Source organism: Leptonotus elevatus, chromosome 17, assembly GCF_054856555.1.
Source record: "Leptonotus elevatus isolate MCC_2025b chromosome 17, RoL_Lele_1.0, whole genome shotgun sequence".
Classification (NCBI taxonomy): domain Eukaryota; kingdom Metazoa; phylum Chordata; class Actinopteri; order Syngnathiformes; family Syngnathidae; genus Leptonotus; species Leptonotus elevatus.
In genome coordinates, this window is record NC_141255.1 from 13,494,245 (window position 1) to 13,517,392 (window position 23,148).

The 23,148-nt window shown below is 41.8% G+C and overlaps 2 protein-coding genes across 5 annotated transcripts in view; both read right to left on the bottom strand.

Annotated features, from left to right (window-relative positions):
- The window catches only part of ano2b (anoctamin 2b), a 34,787-nt gene extending 24,531 nt beyond the window's left edge, over window positions 1–10,256 (bottom strand). For 2 of the 4 annotated variants that reach the window (XM_086058953.1, XM_086058951.1), the window contains exons 1-4: window positions 10,130–10,256; window positions 7,341–7,537; window positions 6,655–6,687; window positions 3,717–4,118 (exon numbers count right to left, since the gene is read on the bottom strand). In XM_086058953.1, the coding sequence (XP_085915079.1) occupies window positions 3,717–4,118; window positions 6,655–6,687; window positions 7,341–7,537; window positions 10,130–10,166 (669 nt within the window). In that variant the 5' untranslated portion in view covers window positions 10,167–10,256. The other 2 variants (XM_086058954.1, XM_086058952.1) reach the window with 2 other exon arrangements.
- Window positions 10,257–11,290: 1,034 nt separating this feature from the next.
- pik3cg (phosphatidylinositol-4,5-bisphosphate 3-kinase, catalytic subunit gamma) lies at window positions 11,291–22,667 on the bottom strand. Its single transcript, XM_086060309.1, has 24 exons — window positions 22,509–22,667; window positions 21,682–21,901; window positions 21,437–21,608; window positions 20,920–21,182; window positions 20,373–20,459; window positions 20,199–20,299; window positions 19,966–20,135; window positions 19,695–19,882; window positions 18,809–18,916; window positions 17,563–17,647; window positions 17,060–17,492; window positions 16,728–16,826; window positions 16,527–16,662; window positions 16,263–16,328; window positions 16,025–16,168; window positions 15,835–15,916; window positions 15,602–15,705; window positions 15,386–15,532; window positions 15,095–15,185; window positions 14,905–15,035; window positions 14,492–14,603; window positions 14,262–14,419; window positions 14,098–14,179; window positions 11,291–13,787 (listed from the first exon to the last, which is right to left on the bottom strand). Exons 2-24 carry the CDS (start codon window positions 21,892–21,894, stop codon window positions 13,588–13,590), a joined length of 3,372 nt encoding a protein of 1,123 aa, XP_085916435.1. The 5' UTR covers window positions 21,895–21,901; window positions 22,509–22,667; the 3' UTR covers window positions 11,291–13,587.
- Window positions 22,668–23,148: the final 481 nt, after the last annotated feature.

Consider the following 23,148-nt stretch of genomic DNA (forward strand, 5'->3'; position numbering starts at 1 on the left):
GTGTGTCATGTATTAACACTGCGACAAAAATGCTATCTGTTAGCCTTTCTATGTTGTTTTGCATTGTGCGTTAGCATTAGGATAGTGTTTACCTTAAGTGGGATAGACAGACTGAGCATGTGTCACACTTAAGATGCTTCTCTGTTTTCAGTTTTGACCCAGCAGTCCATGATCTGACCCATTTTAAATGCCATCCCAGCATAAACAATCCTATCGCACTGTAACACATGAAGTTTGGCCCGAGCAAGAGATAATTTGCGTGTTCCTAAAGCGGCGCCTGCGGCTGTTTTCAACACTCCTCGCATGGTGCAGCCTGTTCCTGGCACACCGTTTTGCCTCTTTGTCCAGCATCACCGTGTCCTGGAAAACACTGTATGCTTAATAACGTCCCGCGCTGCCGATGATGAATCATCGCCCCCTCGCCGCCATTACGGAGCATTTTCCAGACACATTTGCAACCTTGCAAATAAGTAATGTGTTGGGATAGAGTGTGTGACTGATTTGTGAATATCAAAGTGAGCGACATTGTTTGCAGCGAGAGTGCAAAAGGGGATGGATGGCAAGCACGCAGGTAACGTTACACTCCTCGGACCCCGATCGGCTACTGTAAGGGGATGGAGTGGGGGGGTGATATGCGACGGTGGAAACCCGATTCCCTTTCTCGACGTGGACGTCCCTGAGATCTTTCACTCCCTCTCAGCCAACCCTCGTCTGTATGACTGTACCTTGTGTACCCGACAGGCAACGCTTTCACAGGCTTGATTGACGGGCCGGCTCATTGAACTGCCACTCTCACTGCTCTTGTGTTTCATTATCTCCTCTCTTATCACATCAGCTACTTCCTCCCCGCTGCTACATCGGGAAGCCTACTGGATACACTACTCACAAAAACATTTGGGCTTTTTGGTGCACGTTCAGGAAAATGCAGTGTGGCCTTTTATTGTGGGCAGCCAGAGGCACACCTGAGCAATAATCATGTTCCAAGTAACAAGTGTCTCCCTTTGGGTATTTTTAATAATAACAACAGGCTTTAAAATGCACAGACCTACAAATCCTCTTATCACAATTTTTTTTAATTTTAACTCATTCGCTAAATCTTTGACGTCTTTCGCCGTCTATGGCAGTGAATGCGTTGATAAGTAACGAATGGTAAACAACACCAAATCCTACTATCATCACATTCACCTTCTCCTGCCCTCTTTCCTCCCCACTTGTGTCAAAAAGCAGCGGATATAAATACATTTGAGTCTGGAGAAGGTTAATTAGTAGAGGGATTTCCAATGAGCTCTTTCTCTCAGTAGGGGGGGTAACTAGGACGCAGCCGGCGGAGGGGTGTCGCCGGGGGGGATGGTTGATCGTTTGGGCGACAGCATGTTGCCGAGTGAGAGGTGGGAGTCCAGGAAACGTCGATGGCAAAGATGACTGATGTGCAGTAGGTGTGAGGTACTGAACACATATAAAGCGCTATGTATAATATATAAAAGTAGCAAAAAGAACCAACTGCCGCCTGTGCTTCACCAAAAATTCAGGAAAATCCACCAAATGCATCTCCCTGACACACCTCTTTTAGTATGTCCAATCATTTTCTCTTCTAATTTCTTCAACTTAAAAGTGTTTAGTAGTGACTAATACTAATTGACTAGCAATAAATTGCCCTAGCAAAAAGATGAAGGCCCGCCCATTAGGAACTCATGCCATTTAGACCGCTGTTCTTTCTACGTGCGTGCCAGCACCTTCTGAAAGTACATCTACAGCTGAGAGGGTGTAATTACGTTTGTCAGTCATTCCGTACGCGTAACCCCCCGCTATATTCAAATGAAGGAGTGTAATTATGTTTGTGAGTCACCCTGTAAGAATATCCCGTACTATATAGTCAAAGTCGGGAATGAAAATCTCTTTCTGGCTTCTCCCGGCTGTTGAGTACTCAATATGTCGATCTATGAGATAAGATAAGGCGCTATCAGGAAGCTAATCTCTTACTTTTTAGATTAAAGTTTTATATATTCAACGGTAATCTGATTAATGCTCGCCTGCAGACCTCACATCACCAATAAATGCTATTTTGGTAGATTTTTTCACGAGTGTAGATTGAAGAAGTCACTCTCCTACAATGTAGTTAGTTTACAGTCTGTATATGGATCTCCTCATAATAACAACACAGACATTTTGGTCTATACCACTAGCAACTAAAGTGAGTACACCTCTTGGTGAAAATGTCCAAATTAGACTCCAAGGTGTACTGAATTTTGTTGCCACTGGTTTTGGCACTTACATTTTTGTCAAGTGTTTTTGAGGCAGGATTTGCATAGGCAGTATATATGACCTCACCTAAGGAGAAATACGATGACACTTTTTAGGAGCGTAAAATAAAATTGTTACAAAAATATTATAAATCACTGGAAAAGGACAGACTTGCATTCAAAATTGCACCGATTCCTCTTGAATTATTGGACCTGACTCCAGCAACGCTCGCCAACGTGCATCCAAATATCACTCATGGCAGTCGCCAAAACAGTCCCTTTTGGTGTTAGCGTGACACAACTTTCACAATAACCACATTTGTAGGATCGTAGCCCACAGGCCCGCAACAACAACAACGGCGAGTGGGTGTATTGCCAAGCACCTACTGCGCACGCCATCACACACACGAGCTCAAACCAAAGCCTGCGACGCTGACTCCTCGACGGTGGAAGGGCGTCTGAATGTCAAAATCTAAATGAGGCGGTTCGCAGGGTAAATTAGGCAAGTGGCACGGAAGAGGGCACAGCCAGCAGCTGGCGTGGACACAGCAAGTGGAAGGAAAAGCTGCCAAATCACATTTGTGTGTGAAATTGACTCTCTTGCGCGAGTGGTGCCTAGAACTAGGAAGATGGATTTTTTAGAATTTTTTTAGAATAAATTTGTTTTATGATGAATCCTTTTTTTCTAGGCTGCCTCGGGCTTGTCCTGACTCACGCCCTAGTTCCACTGGCATGGGTATTTCCCATGATGCAATCTCCTCCCTCCATCTGTAACATTCGGATTGTGGATGCCTCTCCTCCCTAAGCTGCAGTCTTTTACAATGGTTACGCTTGCATATCATACTACTACTACTATATTACTATGCACATTGTTCTGTCATCCCACCCCCTCATTCTCGCTCGCCCTTTCAATCCAATGAGTTGAGGCAGATGGCGAAGCTAGAGAGGAATTTTCGTCTTCATTATTGTTTGAAAATGTATGGATAACACATTCAAATGAATAAAAAAACATAAACAAAACATTGACAATATCGAACTGCCGGCTCAAAAATAACCAAATTTGGCAAAAAATTATTATTATTTTTTTTTTTAAAGACCCAACTTTTGGGTTGTTTTACACACACACACACACACACACACACACACACACACACACACACACACACACACACACACACACACACACACACCCCCACACACACACACACACACACACACACACACACACACACACACACACACACACATAAAAATTGAGACACTGTATAAAAAAATTAAAAAACGATCCCAAAAATTGGGTCATTTTGAATAAAATCCCACAAATTGGGTCATTTAATACAAAACAACCCAAAAATGTGGTTATTTTGTACAAAACAACTCAAAACGTTGTGTCAAATTTACCCAAGAAGTGGACCAGACAATTTTTGACCCAAACTGGGGTATTTTTATGGTGTCAGTTCCAAAAACAACACTCACCTCTCTGTCTCTTTCAATTTCCAGGCCAGCCTCCAGAAGGTTGGCCTCGAACTCTTGTCTGATCAGATGCATCTCGTGGTCGGCGGGTTCCGCCGCTTCGTTCCCTCCTCCACTGTCGAGCTCCATGAACACCTCGCCGATGCTCACAGCCTCCCCTCCCGGAACGCCGCCGCTCCCGCCCCCTCCCCCACCTCCTCCTTTGCTGTCCGAGCCCCGCGACGGGGGGAAGTTGCCGTTAGAGACGATGGACAGTCGGTCGTGGGAAACCGACGTGCTGGCGGGCGACCGGACAGAGGCGTGTCTTCGCTGGTGGAAGACCAGGACGTAGTCGACTTTCCGCCGGCCGTCTGAAAAGTGGAGGCCCTCGTCGTTGTCTTGGGGGCTTGATGAAGAACTGACAACCTGTAGAAAAGCAACCAAAAGACGCATAGCCTTAGGTTCATTTGCTTTATATAAGCCAATCAAAATAAGTTGTTGCAAAACAGATTAATTTGTTGCATGAGTTTGTTCAAAACCACATGAATAGAAGACCTTGGAAAAAAAATTTGGGATGTTAAATCAGAATCACAATATTGATTATTTCTTCAAAATTGTTCAGCCCTAATTTGAACCTACTGGTAACATAGGATGCGCCCAAAAAATCGGTTCTCATAAGAATCGCGATTCTCATTTAGTATGATTCAGAATCGATTTTAAAATGTCCCAAAATCGATTTTATTTAAATTATTTTATACTGTCTTGCCTTTGTGTGTGCCTTTATTTGGAGCGCTGTTCATAATGTACCCGGTTTGGCCACTGAGGGGCAGTGTGGTTCCACGCGGTCTGATACACTGTTAAGTTGTAGCCACATTAGAGAGTAGAAGGAAAAAGTCACGATCAAGTTATTCCAATAAAAGTTGTTTTTTTGCAGCGTGGAGCCGTTCTTTTGAGTGATAAAAGGGTAGTGCGCGAATTAGCATTAGCGAGTCAGACTGGAGTAGATCATTATGATTCTTTGCACATCTATAAATTGAAGCAAAAATCATTGTCAATCAAATCATTTTGAATCAAAAATCATTCTTAACCGAAAATCGATTCTGAATCGAATCGCAGACCCAAAAATCTGAATCGAATCGTGAGACATTCAAAGACTCCCACCCCTACTAGTAACCCAATCATTAGCCCACACAGCAAATGATCACTTCATAAAAAAATCCTATTGTGGTTTGTTTGCATCAATAATAGTAAATCACAACACTCGGTTTAGCACGGAGATGAAAAGCAAAGCTTACGTAAGCGTTTGAATGAACTTGAGCACGGACGGCTACGTCGGCGCACACAAGCACACAGAGTGGCTATTGGCAGGTTCTCAAAAACACTGAAGTGAGAACCTTTCGCAGCAGAGTGGGCAGTCGCATCACCTTTGCCACTTTGATTCTTTATTTAGACAGATTGTTTGGAAGGAGACGGAACATTGAGGACACAAGAGGGAAGGCTCTACAGGCCCGGGGCATGATGGGAGATTTTAGTGCTGATTTCAGTTTTGCTGTAAGAAATGCAGGCCAACGTTTTTGTGTTTTTCTTGTTGTCATGGAGAATTTAGCAGGATTTCATGCAATTAAAAAAAGAAGAAAAAAGTGTTGTTAGTAAAAAATGGACGTTTTACTGTTTGACTATTTTATAAATATATATTTTTTGTATTCCAACTAGAAAACTTCTATTGAAGAGCCTCAATTTGATCGCACTAAACCCAATAAAGTCAACGAAAGCATGCGCATATTTGCTGGATTTAGTCGCCAGGTGGTCAGAAGAGTAAAACAAACAACAGTGGCCAACGGGGACACATTGACAGGCAGAGTGAGAACCAGAAAGAGAGCAACGCGAGCGCACAAAGACTCCCTGCACAATGCAGCTGCTCTAAAGTATGAGTGAGGCATGCACATTCTCTCTCATGCATGGCCTTTTTTTAAACGTCAGTTAGGTGTCCAAAGAATAGGGGAGCCTTTTTCAGGATTGTTTAGTACACAGACCCCGGTGTTTCCCTTGGATACCATCCAAATGCGGTCACGTGCTGTGTTGGGTCCCCTGCTGGATTGGCTGCAACATTACGAAACCATTCCAAATACCTGCCTGTACTTTCTGCCTCCTTGGATGGAAGCAACATCGCCACAAATCATATTAGAAACTAAACTGAAAAGAGGATTTTAGCAAAAATCAGACTACAGGGTAAGTCAATTTCTATATGACTCACCTGACTCAGTAATTTGTGGGAATATTAGCCATATTTCAAAGAGGATAAAGAATATATGCCAGTGAGCATTGTTATATTATCTGTCGACTTAATGTATGTAGCTGCACTGTTTGTGTTCAAATGTCCATTTGTTGTTATACCGCCCAATAGATGCTATTTGTTAGCCTGTCTATGGAGTTTCCCCATTAAAGATTAGCATTAAGCTAGCAGCTTGAAAGGAAAAGTGATGTGATTGTTTTGAATAATAATACTCCATTGATTTAATGTTCAATTCGACAGTAAACTAAAACTAGGGCCCGACCGATATGAATTATTTGTTTAAGGTCAATGCCGATTCTGATATTCAAGAGAGTAAAATTCAGGTATTTTTAAAAAACATCTATGTGAATAAAATAACTTTTCTTTTGGTCCCTTAATGTTTACGACAATAAAGATTGTTGACGGTTTTACAATACCTTGTCCTTTAGTATTTGTTTAACTGCACAAGAGAGAACAATCGGCCGATTTGTTGCATATTTTTTAGGGGGGTGAGAAAACAAATGTGCAAAAATGGGCTAAAACCAGCAGGTCCCATATGAAATGCGAAGCAGTGTTTGCAATGATAATTGCGAGTGAAAAGCAGGTTACTAGTACACACATTAGAATAGATAACCACTAAAAAGGCGTAGGAGCAGTTCTGAAACTAAAAGAACAAGCTGCTGTACTCACTGGGATCTTGTCATCAGTCTGCATGCTGTGACGCTTCAAACACAATCAGACAAGTTGAGGGAGACGTTGAGTAAAAGTTGGCAAAAAGGCATCCGAATTCATCCCCGCCGCCTCCACCACCTCCATCCTTCCGAAAATGACACTACAGGTCACTCCACTTAGTCCGCCGTGCCGACGCAACAGGTTTCATGGCGCGGATCCTAAACGGGGGTTCAGCTCAGAGCGAAAGGGAAGCGCGTCGCGGCAGCATGATCCATCCACACGCGAGAGGAGGCATCCATCTAGCTTTCACGCTGTGAGTGTGTGATGAGTGTCTGAGTGAGTGTGTGAGCGTGTGCGTGCGCGCGGGCTGCGTGCGCACCACCGGCGCTTTTTGGCATCGTGCGCGCGGCCATCTGTAAAGTGTGTGCTCTTAGCGGCCACTTCATTAGGTACACCTGTACAAGCCAATACAAGAGCTCCAGCAACAATCAATGATGTTTATTGTTACGGTTGCATGCACTGTAGCATACCGTTTCTAATAGTTTGGACCTAAATATTAGAAAAACTAAATGTACTTTATTGTTGTTGTTGGTTTAAGAGTTCCTGTCCCTTTGTCACTGTACTGTATGTACCTCACAATCAAACGCATCTGGATTTTGGCCTCTTTTACTGCCACTAAATCGACCATCAGTTTGGTTAGTCACCTTAAGTAGACTTTGAGCCTCCTCATTCCAAGTATCCTCTTTGTCAGGTTCTGCTTCCGGTATGCTGTAGGACAAGAGTTCCAGGCCCACCCTGGACACATCCCTGGTCAAGTGGTAGAGGGTGTCGCTGTGGATGGATGAGGACTCACTGATGGCTGTGGCCACTGGGTTGAAGCCTCGTCCGTTCCCCCGTGACTCTGCAACACAGTGGAAGAAGATTTGATTGTATTTTTATTGCAACAGTGTACATCAACATACTTGCATTATTGTAGGACTGTTCTCATGTTTGTTTGTTTTTGGTGCGGGTTGTAGAGTTTACTCTGAAAATACTTCCCACTAGGGACAAAAGACTGAACTGAAAGAGGAGCATCTTGGATGATTCAGCTCTATTGATTCAAATGTACACTATCGTCTCACGAATTGTCCTATCAACATCAATGTTCATGCTGGAAACACCAAACAACCATATGTATGTGTTTCAAATACAAAAACTACATTCTACGATTAATAATCACATTCTTTTTTTAATGCAATTTTTTTTCATAAAGTCTTCTATTCTTATAAATATAACAATGCACAGTTGTGACTGATATTTCACACCTTATTTAACGACACGAGGGAGGGAAATTGGTCACGTTATGCTGTATAATTATACAGCACATTATGGATCATGTGCAAACGTATCAGGCCATCTTTTTATTTGTAAAATACAAAAACATGGAGTGGATATGAAAAGTCTAGATCACTGTCTAAATCGCAGAGTCCAGAAAGGAGGTAAAAATAAACAACTGATAATATAAATTATGTTAAAATAAACATTTAAAAATGTCAGGAAAAGCCTACTAGAGCCACTGAACTGTATTTGGAGTTTATGAGAGGCACTTTAAATGGTGGCAGATGTGTGCTGACTCCTATTTAACTTGTGCGTGAATGTGATTGAGTAATTTTGATAAGGTCCACATGCCCAATTTCTATGGCTTCTTTCTTCTTTCTTTTAATAATAAGGTTATAACGGGTAGTTATTTAGGGATACAGGCATCTGTAGCCATAGTAACAAACCAGGCTTCTTACTGTGCTCTCATTTCAGTACAGCGGACAGCTCACTCTAGCATTGCTTGAGTCTTTTTTTCAGCTCAACGTATACTATATGCAAATGAAGAGGTCAAGATGACTTTTTTTTTGTGTGTGTGCATTCCATGGCAGCAGTTGTATTTGGCTCATTTGACAGTGGTACCCTGCCTGGGGTTAGACTGTAGAAGGAGGTCTCGCAACTGGAGGGTCGCCAGTTTGAAATGCTGGAGGACAAGCTGAGAGAAAATCCCCCGTGCATATGTTTATGACACGGGATATGTGTCAAGAGCGATATTTACGCAAAGAAGCACATGATCCAGTGCTTGTGCTTTTATGTAATCAGATTTGACGATTACATAGTTGGAGATGCATTCATCTCGATTGGATTGGCATTTTGTTGAGCTTTTCTTTCTGTCTCTCTCAGGAGTTATTAAAAAAACATACAGTATGGTAATGTATATTTGAGTTTATGGTAGTTAGGATCTGCTTCAAGAAAACTTTTTGGGGAGTCGACATATCTTATAGCGTGTATGTACTTTGGAAGCACCTCACTGCTTTACCTCCTACAGCGGATATAAAAAAATGACACCAAGATAAATCAGAAACCTTTTCCACCATTAATGGGACCTATAAAGCGCACAGCTAAAAAAAAAAAACCCAAATCTTTTCAAGAGGGGTAGTAACGCACACCCTCTTACTACTGGGGGATTCAGAATTAACCAATCACATGTAGACTCATGTTAAATGGGAGTCAACACACACCTGCCACTATTTAAAGTGTCTCTGATTAACCCCAAACAAAATTCAGGTGCTCTAGTAGGCTTTTCCTCATGCTTTGGGGCTGCTTTCTTCAGCTGGAACTGGGGCTTTATACATGGTGGAGGGAATTATGAACATTTGTACTAGAAAGTACAACAAAAAAAAATCAGGAAAAGCCTATTAGTACAGCTGAACTTTATTTGGTTTTAATAAGAGGTATTGAAAATGGCGGCATGTGTATACTAACTCCCATTTAACATGAGTTTGAATATGATTAGTACATTTTGAACACTGGCACATAACTAGTTATGAGGGTGTGCACACTTGTGCAACCATATCATCTCCATTTTTATTTCCACTCAGAAAAAAATAATGTTATACAACTTATAGAACATATTAATGGAGGGAAATTTATTTATGTTGCTTTCATTGTTTATGTCACACAAAAAATGTCAGCTGCACAGGGTGTGTAGACTTTTTATATCCAATGGATATGCATTTGTAGAATACAACAGCATATAAACTAACTTGAAGTTACTTCCTCGCTCTTTCTCTCTCTCTCTTTTAAACACTGGGCAACATCAAGAATTGTCATAAGGAACATATTAATAACTGGGGGGAAAAATAATGGCCTGCTTGACAAATGATTTTTACTGTGACAATGAATGACCGGATAAAAACTGAGCCAAGACTTGCTTTTGGTCCCGTGTCCAATGTTGGTAGACCAATAATATAATTGTTTTTCACCCCGAGTGGCTTCCTCACCTCAACTACAGCACAATAACATCAACAGAGATTAGTCATATTGCTAGGAAACACACACTAAACATAAACAGGAAGTCCACTTACGTCTCAACACATGTACGCATATGACAGAAGTCTGGTGACGATTGCCTTGCAAAGCCTGCACACGACTTTTCTCCACAGAGGCCTAGCCAACATGTTACTGTGACACTCACCTGTCCAGGAAAAGGGGGGCGATCGGCGCAAAGCCATCTTCCGTCGACTCCCAGCTCGACAACTCAGTCAGTCAGTCGGGCATGCTGTTGCCAGCAGGTGAGAGGACAGCCAGTAACTCAGCAGTGCAATCCTCAGATTAGTGGAAGATTAGCTTTGCCGGGATTACTCCAACTGGCCCAGTGGATGGACGGCAGGACGGGACAACCGCCAGGCTGACCACCATGCAGAGACAAGCAAAGATTATTGGGCCCTCTAATGTGCATTAATTACTTGGCCTTCTGTTGATGTGTAAAACTGCCGAGAGGGCTACTTACTTACGGATTAGGACAGATGGCGTTCCCATGTAAATTAAACACATACCTCAAAAGAGTACGCAATATCAAGAAAAATGTCTGAATAAGCAGTCATTTTTAGAAAAAAGTGGAGGATTGAGAATTGAACCTTGGAGGACACCAACAGCAGGACATCCATTTATTAAAATTGTGACTCAAGGCACCTTGTTCTATTGATCAATAAGTGTTTCTCACTTCATCCCAACCTAGTTCTTTAACCTACCAACATACACACGGGCACACTCTCATGCACCCAGACATTCTGTCAGCAAGGGTATCTGATGTGGCACCGTGACCAGCACAGCCACACATGCGCACACACACACACACCCCTCCATGTTCAATATCCAATTACAGCTGGTTCAGATATATTCAGGACATTAAATTTTAAGTATTAACGGCTATATGTAGTAATTGAGGATGCCTCTCAAAAGGTCATGGATGTTTTCCTCCAAATATTGTCCAAGACATTTTTGCCTATTAAAAAAAATGTATGGGACTTATAGCCCAAGACATGTTGGCGTTGGATCACAAGTATTTTATTTATATCACTACCAAATAATAATTGCAGAAAGAAAACATCTTTTGGCAAACTGCTAGATGAGAAGTGTGTGGGTGTGTTTTAATTAAATATGACTGACAGTTACCATGGCAACATACAGCAGGAAAGCCCCTTGCTTCTGTCAAAATATTCCGCAAAAATAACATCTCTCACTTCCAGCGAATGAGAGAAGACCGCTGCTTATGTAGGTAGCTTTCTGAGAAAATAGGATTCTGAGGCCTGTCGCATTTAGAAGAAGAATCTACTGGAAAATAAGAAAAATCATTTATCATCAAATCGCAGCCTTTCATAAACGCAATTGACAACAACAGCACTAGATGGCAGTCAATCACAAAAAAGTAGCTACAGAGTCATATTTGAGATTTGTCTCAAATTTGTACAACACGACCATAACCCATCACAAATGCTACTGGACATGTTATGACAACTATACACATGGATGCCCTAACATCTGCCATGTAAATTTCACATTGCTATTATCTTCAAACAAATGCGTACATCTCATTTAACATAAATAGAGGTGCATCACACACCCACGGGTCATTATCATATGCATTGATGTCACGAATATGTTATGTTTATTTACATCTACGCATGCTAATTGGCACACATTACACGTTTGTGTGGGCTCTTTTACACAAATTCAGGTTTATAAAGCTCAAGTCAAGCATGAACATGGCCAACGGTTTTAAAACAAATAGTTGTGCAAATTCGTTGGAAACAGACATAGGCACGGGCATGACACACAAACCAACATGCACGCACACGCACACGCACACACGGAACAAGCAAACTCCCTTGCTGTCTGATCTGGTTCACAAGTTCCTGGAAAGGAACTCCTCAGTTGACAAGGTTATTAACACGTGTGCGCACACACACACACGCACACACACACCATTTCACTTTATTTTAATGCAGTATTTTGGAAGCGAAGCCACTCAAAATATAAAATGTTTAACTGTAAGCATGTTTGAGAAAAGATTTTCACAATTTGGATTTATTGAATAATTGTCTGCATGACACTTAATATATTTTTTCTCTCCTCTTTCTGCTGTTGCAATGAGGAATAAGAACACAGAAAGCATTTCTCTAAGCACAAATGCTGAAGAACAAAGCTTTTTTTTTTCCATTCACATTTCTGTGTGTGCAGTGAATTACTTCAGCCTCCACACGATTCACGAAGGCGTGCTAAAAAGCTTTAAGGAGCCATAAAGAGCTGAGGAACGAGGGGGCTTTTTTTTTTCCTTTTCTGACGAATCCATTTACAGTTCAAAGGCACAGTGAGAAGAAGAAACAAGAAGAAAGGGTGTCAGTCTTGTCCACCTGCACCCACTCATCTCCTGAGACAATAATGTCAATGATTAAGATGGAAAGAGATGGGAGGAATGATGACAGGGTGGGAGAGAAGATGAGGGTGACACAGAAGGCCTGTCGTATGTCACAGTGTGTCCTCTTGTGGTGGAAATGTATACTATAAATCAAATCAACTCTGAACCCGTAAAAATCCAGAAATATAAAGACACCAGTGACACATGGTGAGGCACCAGCAATCACATTCACAAATGTATCAGTCAAACAGAGTAGCGCATTTGCCATGAAATTAGCATCTTGACATTAAAATCTGGAATTTATGACCTGATTTCCAAAGTAGGTTGTTGACCTCCATTGTTTTTATGTAATCTGTAAAACTAAATATCTAATCTATCTAATACACTAATATTAATACAAATAATATAATAATAATACAAATAGACGATAGTGAAGAGAGATAGGAAATGGCACTTGCCAGTTACAAGCCTGCTCCACCAAATTATGTATTAAGATTTGGCAATCTCAGATGAAATGCACAAATAGAGCAATTTTGACTAAGAAGCCACAAACATTAATTGATTCAAAAAGAATAATAACTAAAATTTAAAATAATTGTATTTATTTATTTTACTATTCATGATGCAGGTGAGGCTCTGCCTCCCTAAGTGCACATCCCTGAGAGACCATATATATATATATATTTAAACCTAAGTAAAAAAATGTATTTTTCAAACACATTCTATGCCATATTTGAACACCCCAAAAAATCTAATACTGTACTGTAATAAGTGCTTTGTGCCATAAACACCACTAGATGACGGTAATGCCTAAGGTATGGAGTTCAATAGGTGGTGGTTTGGGAGAGAACAGGAAAAAAGGTTGATGAAAAATCCTATTAAATTAACTCGCTATAAACAATAATAAAGCTAAGAGTTATGCGACAGACAAGTTCATATATTAAAAAAACAATTGCTGATATAGTGGGGTCACGGCAGGTAAACTGCAGTATAGTGGGGGTATAAAGTATAAGATTTTGTTTCTGTAAATATTTTGAAACATTATGACTTAAAAAGCAAGTAGGAAAACCCGCATGGAAACTGTTACAATTGACTTGAATAAAAGAATCACATGTAATTCAGCATGTCATCATTACTATAAAAACTATTGTTTTAGCAGACCCCGATCACACTTTGTTCTTTTTCGATTGTTCTTCACACATCTTGTCAATTTTTTTCCTCGTGGTGATTGACCCTCATGTGGAGCGTTTCTCCACCCCCTGCTTGATCCCGAGTACCAGGTGAACAAACCAGTTTATCTGCACCATCCAGCCTTTCTCCCGACAAATCTCAATTTGGTCCAGGAGGTGGCGCTGCGCGTCGTCCTCGCTGCGGCCGACGGTGAGCGCCTCGCGGATGTACTCAATGTCTTCCTTGCTGGTCAGCTGGGGCATTCCTAGTATGAGACAAGAAAAAATAAATAACTACAACTACTACTACTACATAGTGTAGTTAAAAAAACACAAAAGTAATCAAAGATTTTAAATCTTATGATGCCAAAAAATTCATATACATTTCAAATTTATCTTACAAGATTATCAATAAAGAACAGGTGAATTTGTCTGCTAGCTTAATGCTAATACATAATAGGAAACGTCATAGAGACGGAAAACAACCAATATTACTGCAGCTTAGGATGCCTATTGAATTCAATCATGAGGTATATAACTGTTTATTTCTTGACATTGTACGGAAGGACATCTTACCAGTCATCAGCATCATGGAGAAAAGGATGATGAGCAGGTTGGTGTGGTGCCGGAGAGCGAGGTAAGCTTTCACGCAAACATCCTTATACAGAGATTAAAAGAGCATGTAATAAGAGTACATTCAGCACATGTGTGACATGAGAAATTTATTCCGGTTTAAGCACCTGGAATTTCTGGAAGTGGGCACTGCTTTTCTTTCCCGACGTTCCCATGACATACAGGAAATCTGGCGTGAGCACAAAGGGAACCCACTCCTTACTGATTCCCATGAAGCTCTTGTAGTTCCCCAAAATGTGACCAAAGTCGATGTGGAAGAGATTCCCTGAGGCAGCGCAAATATTTTCCTTGTAAAGTACATACTGGAAATGTGAAAGCGAAAGACGAGCGTGGTTACCAGATTCAGTGATCATGATGTTGTCGTTGTGCCGATCGCCTATGCCCAGGACGTAGGTGGCCACACAGTAACCGCCACAGGAATACAAAAACCTCTCCACGGCCTGCTGAAACTGGAAACACAACTTGGGTCACATGCAGTAAAACCACTTCCTTTAGGTGGGCTAAGAAATTCACTGGAATTACCACATTGTCTTTTAGAATCATAATTAAAGTTCATACAATACATGGCATATATACATTTAATAAACAGAGTCAGTGAGTGCAGGTGACAAGTGTAAAAGTAGCATATGTGCATTGTGTGACAGGAAACCGCTAAGCTCGCGTCCTTTTCCTGTCTGCCGTTTTTGCTACTTCCTTTTAACACTGAAATGAAAACAAAAACACTTAGAGCGTTTTCAAATCCTTTAATACCTTGTCTTCCCCCACACACTTGTCCCGCAGCCACTGATGCAGGATTTCGTCTTTGAAGGCCCCGGTGCTTCCGACGACGCTCTGCTGGATGTTAGCGATGGTGGTGGCGTCCTTCACGATCTCTATCATACCTGAAAGACAATTTGGGGATGAAATATGGAATGAAAAAAGGGGCCGCTATGTGACGGACCTATCCTGTTTCCGGTAGAGATGCAGCCGTAAGGCAACAGGCACAGATCTAGAGATTCAGTCTCCCAGATGGACTGCATGATCAGCAGAATCTGTCAGGAAACAAAAAACACCAAACATTTTTAACAGTTATACATACTATTGCAATGATGTGTTTCGTTAAAAACTTATGACACCCAAAATCAATTGGAGTATATAGTGTACTACTCAACATGTATTTATTTGCCCAATGCAAGATGACAATCCAGATGTATGTGTGAAATGAAGTGTGAAGTGTGAGACTGTTCGCCACCTGCAGGATGAGCATGTCCTGTCTGAGGTCGTCACCATGTTTAAAAATGATACCAATGGGGTCCTTGGACAGGGTGGTGGGATCAGCCCTTTTAAACTGCAGCCACAGAGGCTTCTTCTTGGACGCCATCACTTTGCACTGCTCAATCTGAGCCCAGAAAATAAACTTTCAGGTAGGAATTACATGAGAGTCTCTACAGTGTGCGTCTCGAGTTACCAGCAGGCTTCCAGCTCTTAGTCCGGGATCATAAGGGACCCTGAAACCCTGTGGAAGACCGGACAACTGGAGTGTCTCCAGCTTCTGACGCATCTGGCACACCACTGAAAGGCAAACACTTTAGTTTACAGCACTTGATGTCATCTTTTTTGGAATATGGGTGTAACATGACAAAATGGGGAATGTGGACACTTTCGGGATGTACATTTTTAAAACTAAGAGTCCAAGTTCACCTTGAGGTGTGACATCATACTTGTCTGGAGACATGGTTTTGATCTCTCGGGTGACTTTCTGCAGAGCCTCGGTCACCTCCACCTGCAAACCGTTGATGGTATTGACTCATTCAGTGCTATCCCAGTAAAAATGGATCTTTGACGTTATTTAGTGATACCCTTCGTAGGGATATCGCAAATACTTTTTCACCTGTTTCCCGAAATCTTGCAGCATGGCCTCGCCGCACCCTCGCAGGTAAGCCTCCAGCAGGACCGCAAACCTCTGCTGGTAATGCTTGGATTGGGCGATTTCACTGCGTAGGAACCAGAAGAGGAAATGGCCGATGCGCTTACTCTGAAACGCAAAAATAGAGACGATGCGAGATATTTTTTTACCAAACATTGTAGCAGATGACAGCAATATGTGATGCACTTTTCGTCCTGCTTACCCGCAGAGCTCTCTTGAGCAGGAACCTGACAAGGGCGCTGTCATGGTAGGGCTCAAACTTGACTGCCTGCAAACACACACACACACACATATATGGCAATAGTTATGACTGTGACTATGAATGTGTCTGCGTGAAAGCACACACACACTTACCCTGTTTACATCTTACAAAATCACATGCTTTTTGAAAGCCTGATTTGAGAGGCTGCCGGGCTGTAACAATAACAGTTCCTGTGTGTTGTTGCGATATTGGTGGTAAACAGACCTGGACAAGCTGCAGAAGGTATCGCAGCACGTCGTCGTCCTCCAATGTCTCCAACTTCCTCACAGCTATGGAGCGGACTTGAGCGTCAGAGTAATGGCAGTCGAGCAGCTGCATGGCCAAGCCGACGTCCAAAACACTGACCATCAACAGCAGAAATAGTAAGAAACCATTTACCAACATTAAGAGTGGAAATGTTCTTACCTGCTGTCCCATGCAGTGCAGCGCTCCAACAGCCGGTGGGTAGCCAGGGCGTCTTCCTGTTTCCCCCACCTGACTGATGATAGCAGCTTTGGATAGGCCCTGAAAGGGAGAGCGTATAAAGTTTGTTTACCTTGTGCAAAATTCAAGCACGATGCATGTACAGTGGATAGATAAAGTCTACACACCCGTTAGAATGGATAATGCGACTAACATGCATGATACTTACAAAATAAAATCTTCTGAGAGACAAAATAACATTTAACGTTTTTAAAACATGGTATTTGAACAGGGGTGTGTAGACTTTTTATAATATGTTTCACTGTCCAAGTTACCTGGGATCACGCATGCACTCATGTCGGAAATGCCAGAGCAGCTCTTTGTCCTCAGGACTCAATGGATGCAAGGGGTCGGTAGCCACAATGGCGCCAAACTGTTTCTTCAGGTGGTTTGGCATCTCCCTTTGACCTCGCTCGCATCCCTCAGGATCCTCCGCTGCCGTACCGCCATCCCGACTCAGATCGCGGCTCTTGGGAAGCACCACGGGGTAGCAGTACTTATCCAGCAAGATGGCGATGGCCATCGACGAAGCCTTGTCCGGGTTGGTGGCAGACGTCAGCTTGTCGGCATTGATGCTGCTGCTGCTGCTCTCCTCGCTCTTCTCGGGCATCTTCCACATGTGCAGGACGAACTCCCCCTGGCGCAGCAGCGAGCGGTGGTCTATCAGCAGCAGGTTGACGTAATACAAGAGGCGGTTCTTTGTCTTGCCTTAAGAAACGGCAGCAGAAGAGGTGAGGCTCGCTTTGTGGAGGTTCGGACGAATTTGAGGCGGACTTACCGTCGAGACTTCCGCCTCCTGATGTGTTATCCTGGTAGGAAGATCCTTTTGAGGTTGGGGTCTGGGGTTGTTTCCTGCACACCACCTGGGAAGGAAGTGATATGCTGTAATATATTCACCACATTATTACAGTGATCCCTCATTCATTACAGGGGTTACGCATAGGTGAAAATCTATAATGTTGTATAGACAGACCATATTAACTCATTCACTGCCATTGACGGCTAGAGACGTCAAAAATTAATTTTAACTATTTCTATTCGTTTAACTTTTTTTCCCACTTTTTTAACAAGAGTATGAATACCTAGGGGGAAAATATTGTACATTTAGAACAGATATAAAATTTGTGATTAATCGTGAGTTAACTAGTCAACTAGTGAGTTATGCAATTATCGCCTGCCGCCCCTAATTTTTAATAATCTTTTCTTTTCTTTTTTATCGCGTCAGCCGATTAAATTTCTTAATTGTAATTCATCGAATGACTTCAATAGTTAAATCATGATTAATCATAAATTTTACATCTGTTCAAAATGTACAATATTTTTTTCCCTAGGTTTTCATTCTCTTGATAACAAAAGCCGTCTATAGCCGTCAATGGCAGTGAATGAGTTAAAAAAAAAAAAAAAAATATATATATATATATATATATATATATATATATATATATATATATATATATATGTTTATGGATACAGGGTATCTAATTAAATGCCGTCTTTAATGCCACTTAAAAATTTATATTCATGTTGATGATGTCATATATACATACAATTTTTAATCGTTAACTGTATGATTTCCATAGTTAACTCACGATTAATCGCAAATTATATCTGTTCTTAATGTACAATAAAAAAACATTTTTCAAGTTTTTCCATGCTCTTAAGACTATACAAGTGTGGTTACCAAATACAAATGTGGTCAACCATTGATACAGTAATTGTATAGTAAGTAATTAATAGTTATTTGAAGTTAACAGTTAAAAGGAGTGTAAATAATTGAGTCATACATTTGTGTTGAGGTAATTTTCTGCCACTAGGTGGGATTAGAATTTCATTTTGGACGGCGCTGACACGAAAAGTATGTTTTTCTTTTATCATTCATCACACAAAGGCCAGAGCCCAGATTTGAACAACCAACCTCAGAACTGCGAGACGGATGTGCCATTATTTCAATCATGGTGCAGAATACAAATATACAGTATCAAAAATCATAATAACCATCTTTTAAAAAGTCAATTAATCCTTACCTGGAGGTTGAGTCTGGACCCTTTTGGCAGGTCCTTGATTTTAATGTTAAACTCTAACCAGCAGTTCCACAACACTTCCTCATTAAAGGCTTTGGGAGTCGTCCGCTCCTGAAGTACAAAATTGAGTTGTTATATTCTTTCCTAAAAGGAACCCTGACTGTAATGACAAGTTTGCTCTATATCATCTATTTGGTTGTTACTACCATAACGATGAGATTAATTTTTCAAAAATCACTTCCAGTTTACTACATTTTCTAGAAACTTTATTTGGACGTACGCCGCCATTGTTATTTACGTCGCAACACATTCAGTGCGTACTGACGTAGAATGGCGGCTGGCTCTCTGCAGAGCAATGTGAAACGCCTATAAAGAAAGCAAGGTAGGTCTACGTAACGTTCCTGAAGAGACGATCAAAACTCTTGAATGCGTCTGGTGAATGACGAGAGCACAGCGTGGGGGGAGGGCGACTCTCCTGATCGCATGTTGTTTCTTTAGGAACGCTACGAGGCTTATCTTGCTTTCTTTATAAGAGTTTCGCATTGCTCGGCAGAGAGCCAGCCGCCATTTACGTCACTATGCACTGAATGCGTTGCAACGTAAATAACAATGGCGGTGTACGTCCAAATAAAGTTTCTACAAAACGTATTAAACTGGAAATTATTTTTGAAAAATAAATCTCATAGTTATGTTAGTAACAACCAAATAAATAATATAGAGCAAACTTGTCATTACAGCCGGGGTTCCTTTTAATGCTTAAATTCATTAATTTCAACTTTCTCTTTCAGATTAAAAAAAATAAATGAAAATGATTAAGATATTTGCTTTGTGTTGGCCAGGAACAATACACAGTACATCTGTCATTTATGGAACGGTGTATTTGATCTACCTGGGCAAGAAGCTGCTGACTGTGGAAGATGCTGGCCTCAATGAACACGACATAATCGGGAATTTTGGGAAGAGTTGGGATGTCGATTCCCAGCACCTTCACCCGGAGCTTCCTATTGCAATCCCACATGGACACGGTGAACACTCGCTCATGGTCCTTCTCGTCGATGGTCAGCTGCTCATGCGTGCCTGGGGTGATGCAAAAATCGGACAATAACACCAAATAACTGGCCGTCACTCTAACATTGAGAACTGTAAAAAAAAAAGATTACCTGCGACACCAGTGCAATCGTCCACTTGGGCCCAATCCTCTTCATGGACCAGATCCAGTTCGGGATCCGGCAGCGTCTCCATAGCCAAGTGGATCTCCTCACCATTCTTCAGACACTGACGGATCCAGTTGAAGTTGTGCAGTGGTTTCTCTCCATACAGGTACTCCTCCCTGTTCAATCAAACCAACTCATCTGATCCCACCAACTTCATAGCTGACTTGATTTGAACAAACCTTCCACACACGCGCAGCACAAAGTCCGTTTCGCACGTGCTGTCAGGGATGCCCAGCAAGCCTCTTTTGTTTGCCGTTTTGGAGAAGAAGCTAGACAAAACCTGCACGGGACAAATAAGAATGTGAGATATCACAAAGTAAATCGAGAGCTTGAAGCAGAACGCTCTATTGTACCTGTGCTGGTGTGTCGTCAATAGACACCTTGATGGTCTGACTGGCTGTGCGGATGTGGATGACCACGAGGACGTGGCCGTTGCTGACCTGAGAGGATGAACAGAGCAGCCCAATAATATTAGAGAAACACAGTTTTAATGGAACCACAGCATCTGTACAATCAAGATAAGATATGACTCATCTTTGAGGGAAACTAGAAGCTCTTACTTCCTCATAAAATGGGACCCATTAACCAATAGCGTGTTCTTAGACCAAAGAACAGTGGAATTGTTTACACGGAACTATTTGAATTTCTTTTCAGGCTGCATGATTTGAAAAGAAGGATTTAAAATGGAAATAGTTCAATATGTGACAGTATGTATTTAGTAACATTGAACTATTTTTAGTGACTGTTTAAATCTTGACTACAACTTATTTCAACTCTATTGGATTTTTGGCCTGTTTCACTGCCGCTTCTCTTGCCCCCACAACCCTAATAAGGACATGCATTATGCCATATGGAGCCTCGTGGCAGAAAAATATCAACCCCCGAAAAATTTGAACATACCTTCCCCAGCAGGTGCTCCAGCAGTGGCTTGTGTGTCACCCATGGGTCCATGGAGTAGAGCTTTGTGTCGCGGTCCGAGAGCTCGATGCGTCGCGGCGTCAGCAGCTTCCTGCGCGTGAACTCCAGCTCGTCGTCGTGCACGTTACTGACGTCGGTGACATCGTAGCCGATCAGGTAGTTTAAGTAACGCTGATATTGAAGCGTCTCGTCCGAGGGCTGCGGACGAGGAACCAGCTTGATCCGGCCAACGTCCTTCTTCAAGGCTTTGAAATAAATTGAAAAGATCCTTGTTTTATCTTGCAGTGATCCCCAACTGCTTTGAGTGAATTATCCACGTACAACATTTAATGCATCTTTTTTAGTCAGTCAATGCTAGCGACACATAGTGACAACCAGAGCAACTCAACGCACTTCCGCAAGATGGCAGAAGGTGCAATTAATCTGTTCATTTATAATACGTGCCTTGGATCAACCATGGTTGGGAATTACTGCTGTTGACAGGAAGTTGCAAACCAACCTCTCCAGTAGCGTACGCAGTCCAGCGTCTGGAATACTTGGTGCTTGTCGTAAATCTCACATGTGTTGCCTTTCTTCTGGTAAAGCAGGATGCAGTGGTCAGGAGAAAACCGCTGGTAGAATTCCGGACAGCGGTTGGACGTCACCGCATTGAGCCACACCTGAGCCTTCACCTGAAAACAGATATATTCAGAGTCACCTCAAGACATTGACACTTGTGTGGACAATTAAATAACAATGAGCAACCTGTTCCACTGTCCAGTTTCCTGCAACCTCCAGTTGCAGCAAGTCGGGGCAGTCGCCGCCCCGCGCCGCTGTCGGGAGAACAAACTCCACAGCAACGTGATCCATGGAGGCGCAGGAGGATGATGTGATGGCCTTCCTTCGTCTCCGCCGGCTGCTGTCTTCTCGCAACACCACTCGCTCTTCGTCGCTCGCCTGGATCGGCTGCTCGTCCATCGCCTAGCTTGAGAAACAATAGAATGGGACACGCCAACTTTGAGTGGAATCATTTTCACATTGTTTTCTGTATGACAAGAAAGGATCCCAGGTCAATAAAAGTAAGGGTCTAGCCACAGCCCAGACCTAAATCCATTTGGAAAGCTATGGATGGGGGTGCCCAAGAGGGGGATATGCACAAGAAATACAACTGCCCTCAAAATCTTTTGAGATTTGGAGCACTTAAGCAATGAAACTGTATAAAATGCACCAACTATAGTCAGAAAATGTCTAAAAACAACTGGAAACGAAAATATATCTATTAAAAGCTGTGTTGCCATTTATTTATTTATTTTAATATACAGGATGTAATGACTGGATTTGTTTTTCTTTTTTCTACAGAAAACAGGAAGCCAAGTAGATAGTACTACAACACTACACAAAATGACTGCGTTGGCACGTTTGCCTTAAGTATTTAGACATTTACAGTGAATATGTCAAACACATATGTCACGAAATAACTATTTGGGAACAAAATGAGACCGGACGGCACAACTTCAGCGGAAGCGACACACAAGAAGGGTGCCCTCTAACGGTACAAGTGACAGAAAGTCTCGACGGAAAACTGAACTCACCAACAAACGCGTAGGGTGATGACACCCGCAGCACAAAACCCAAGTTTCAGCATTTAAATGGGGTGAATACGGGACATTACTGAGAGAGAGGGGGAAAAAACTTTTAAAATATTCCACAACGTTGCCTCGCTGCCGGGGTAAAGAGTTGATGTGCTAAAATTGCAAGAAGAGTTATCCCCATCCGGTTACTCCTTCAAAATAAGGTAGCGTTAGGAAACAAGTTGGTCCAAGAGTGTATTACTGCTGTCTGAAGCTTTATATGTTTGCTGCTCTCTAGCGGCCGAGTTAGGTAACGGGATGGTTATTGTGTTTTTCTTTATTAGGAACATGACGAATTGGATACATTACATTAAAATTAGCATAAATTCAGTCTCAACCTTTTCGTGCAACTATATTTAATAATTGGGAGAATATATATATTTTTTATGTTCTACCTAACAATTTAATGAATTGGTTGCAATAACAAACCAACAAACTTTGAATACTGCAAATAAGCCAGAAAAAAACAAGGGTCTTGAATAATGAAACATAAATTGTTTTATCATCGTAATTTTTTATTTCATTTTAACGCAGAGCCGTCTGCAAATAACTTGACCAAATAGTCTTTGATTGACAGTAGGTTGGGCCAATAGGATCGGTG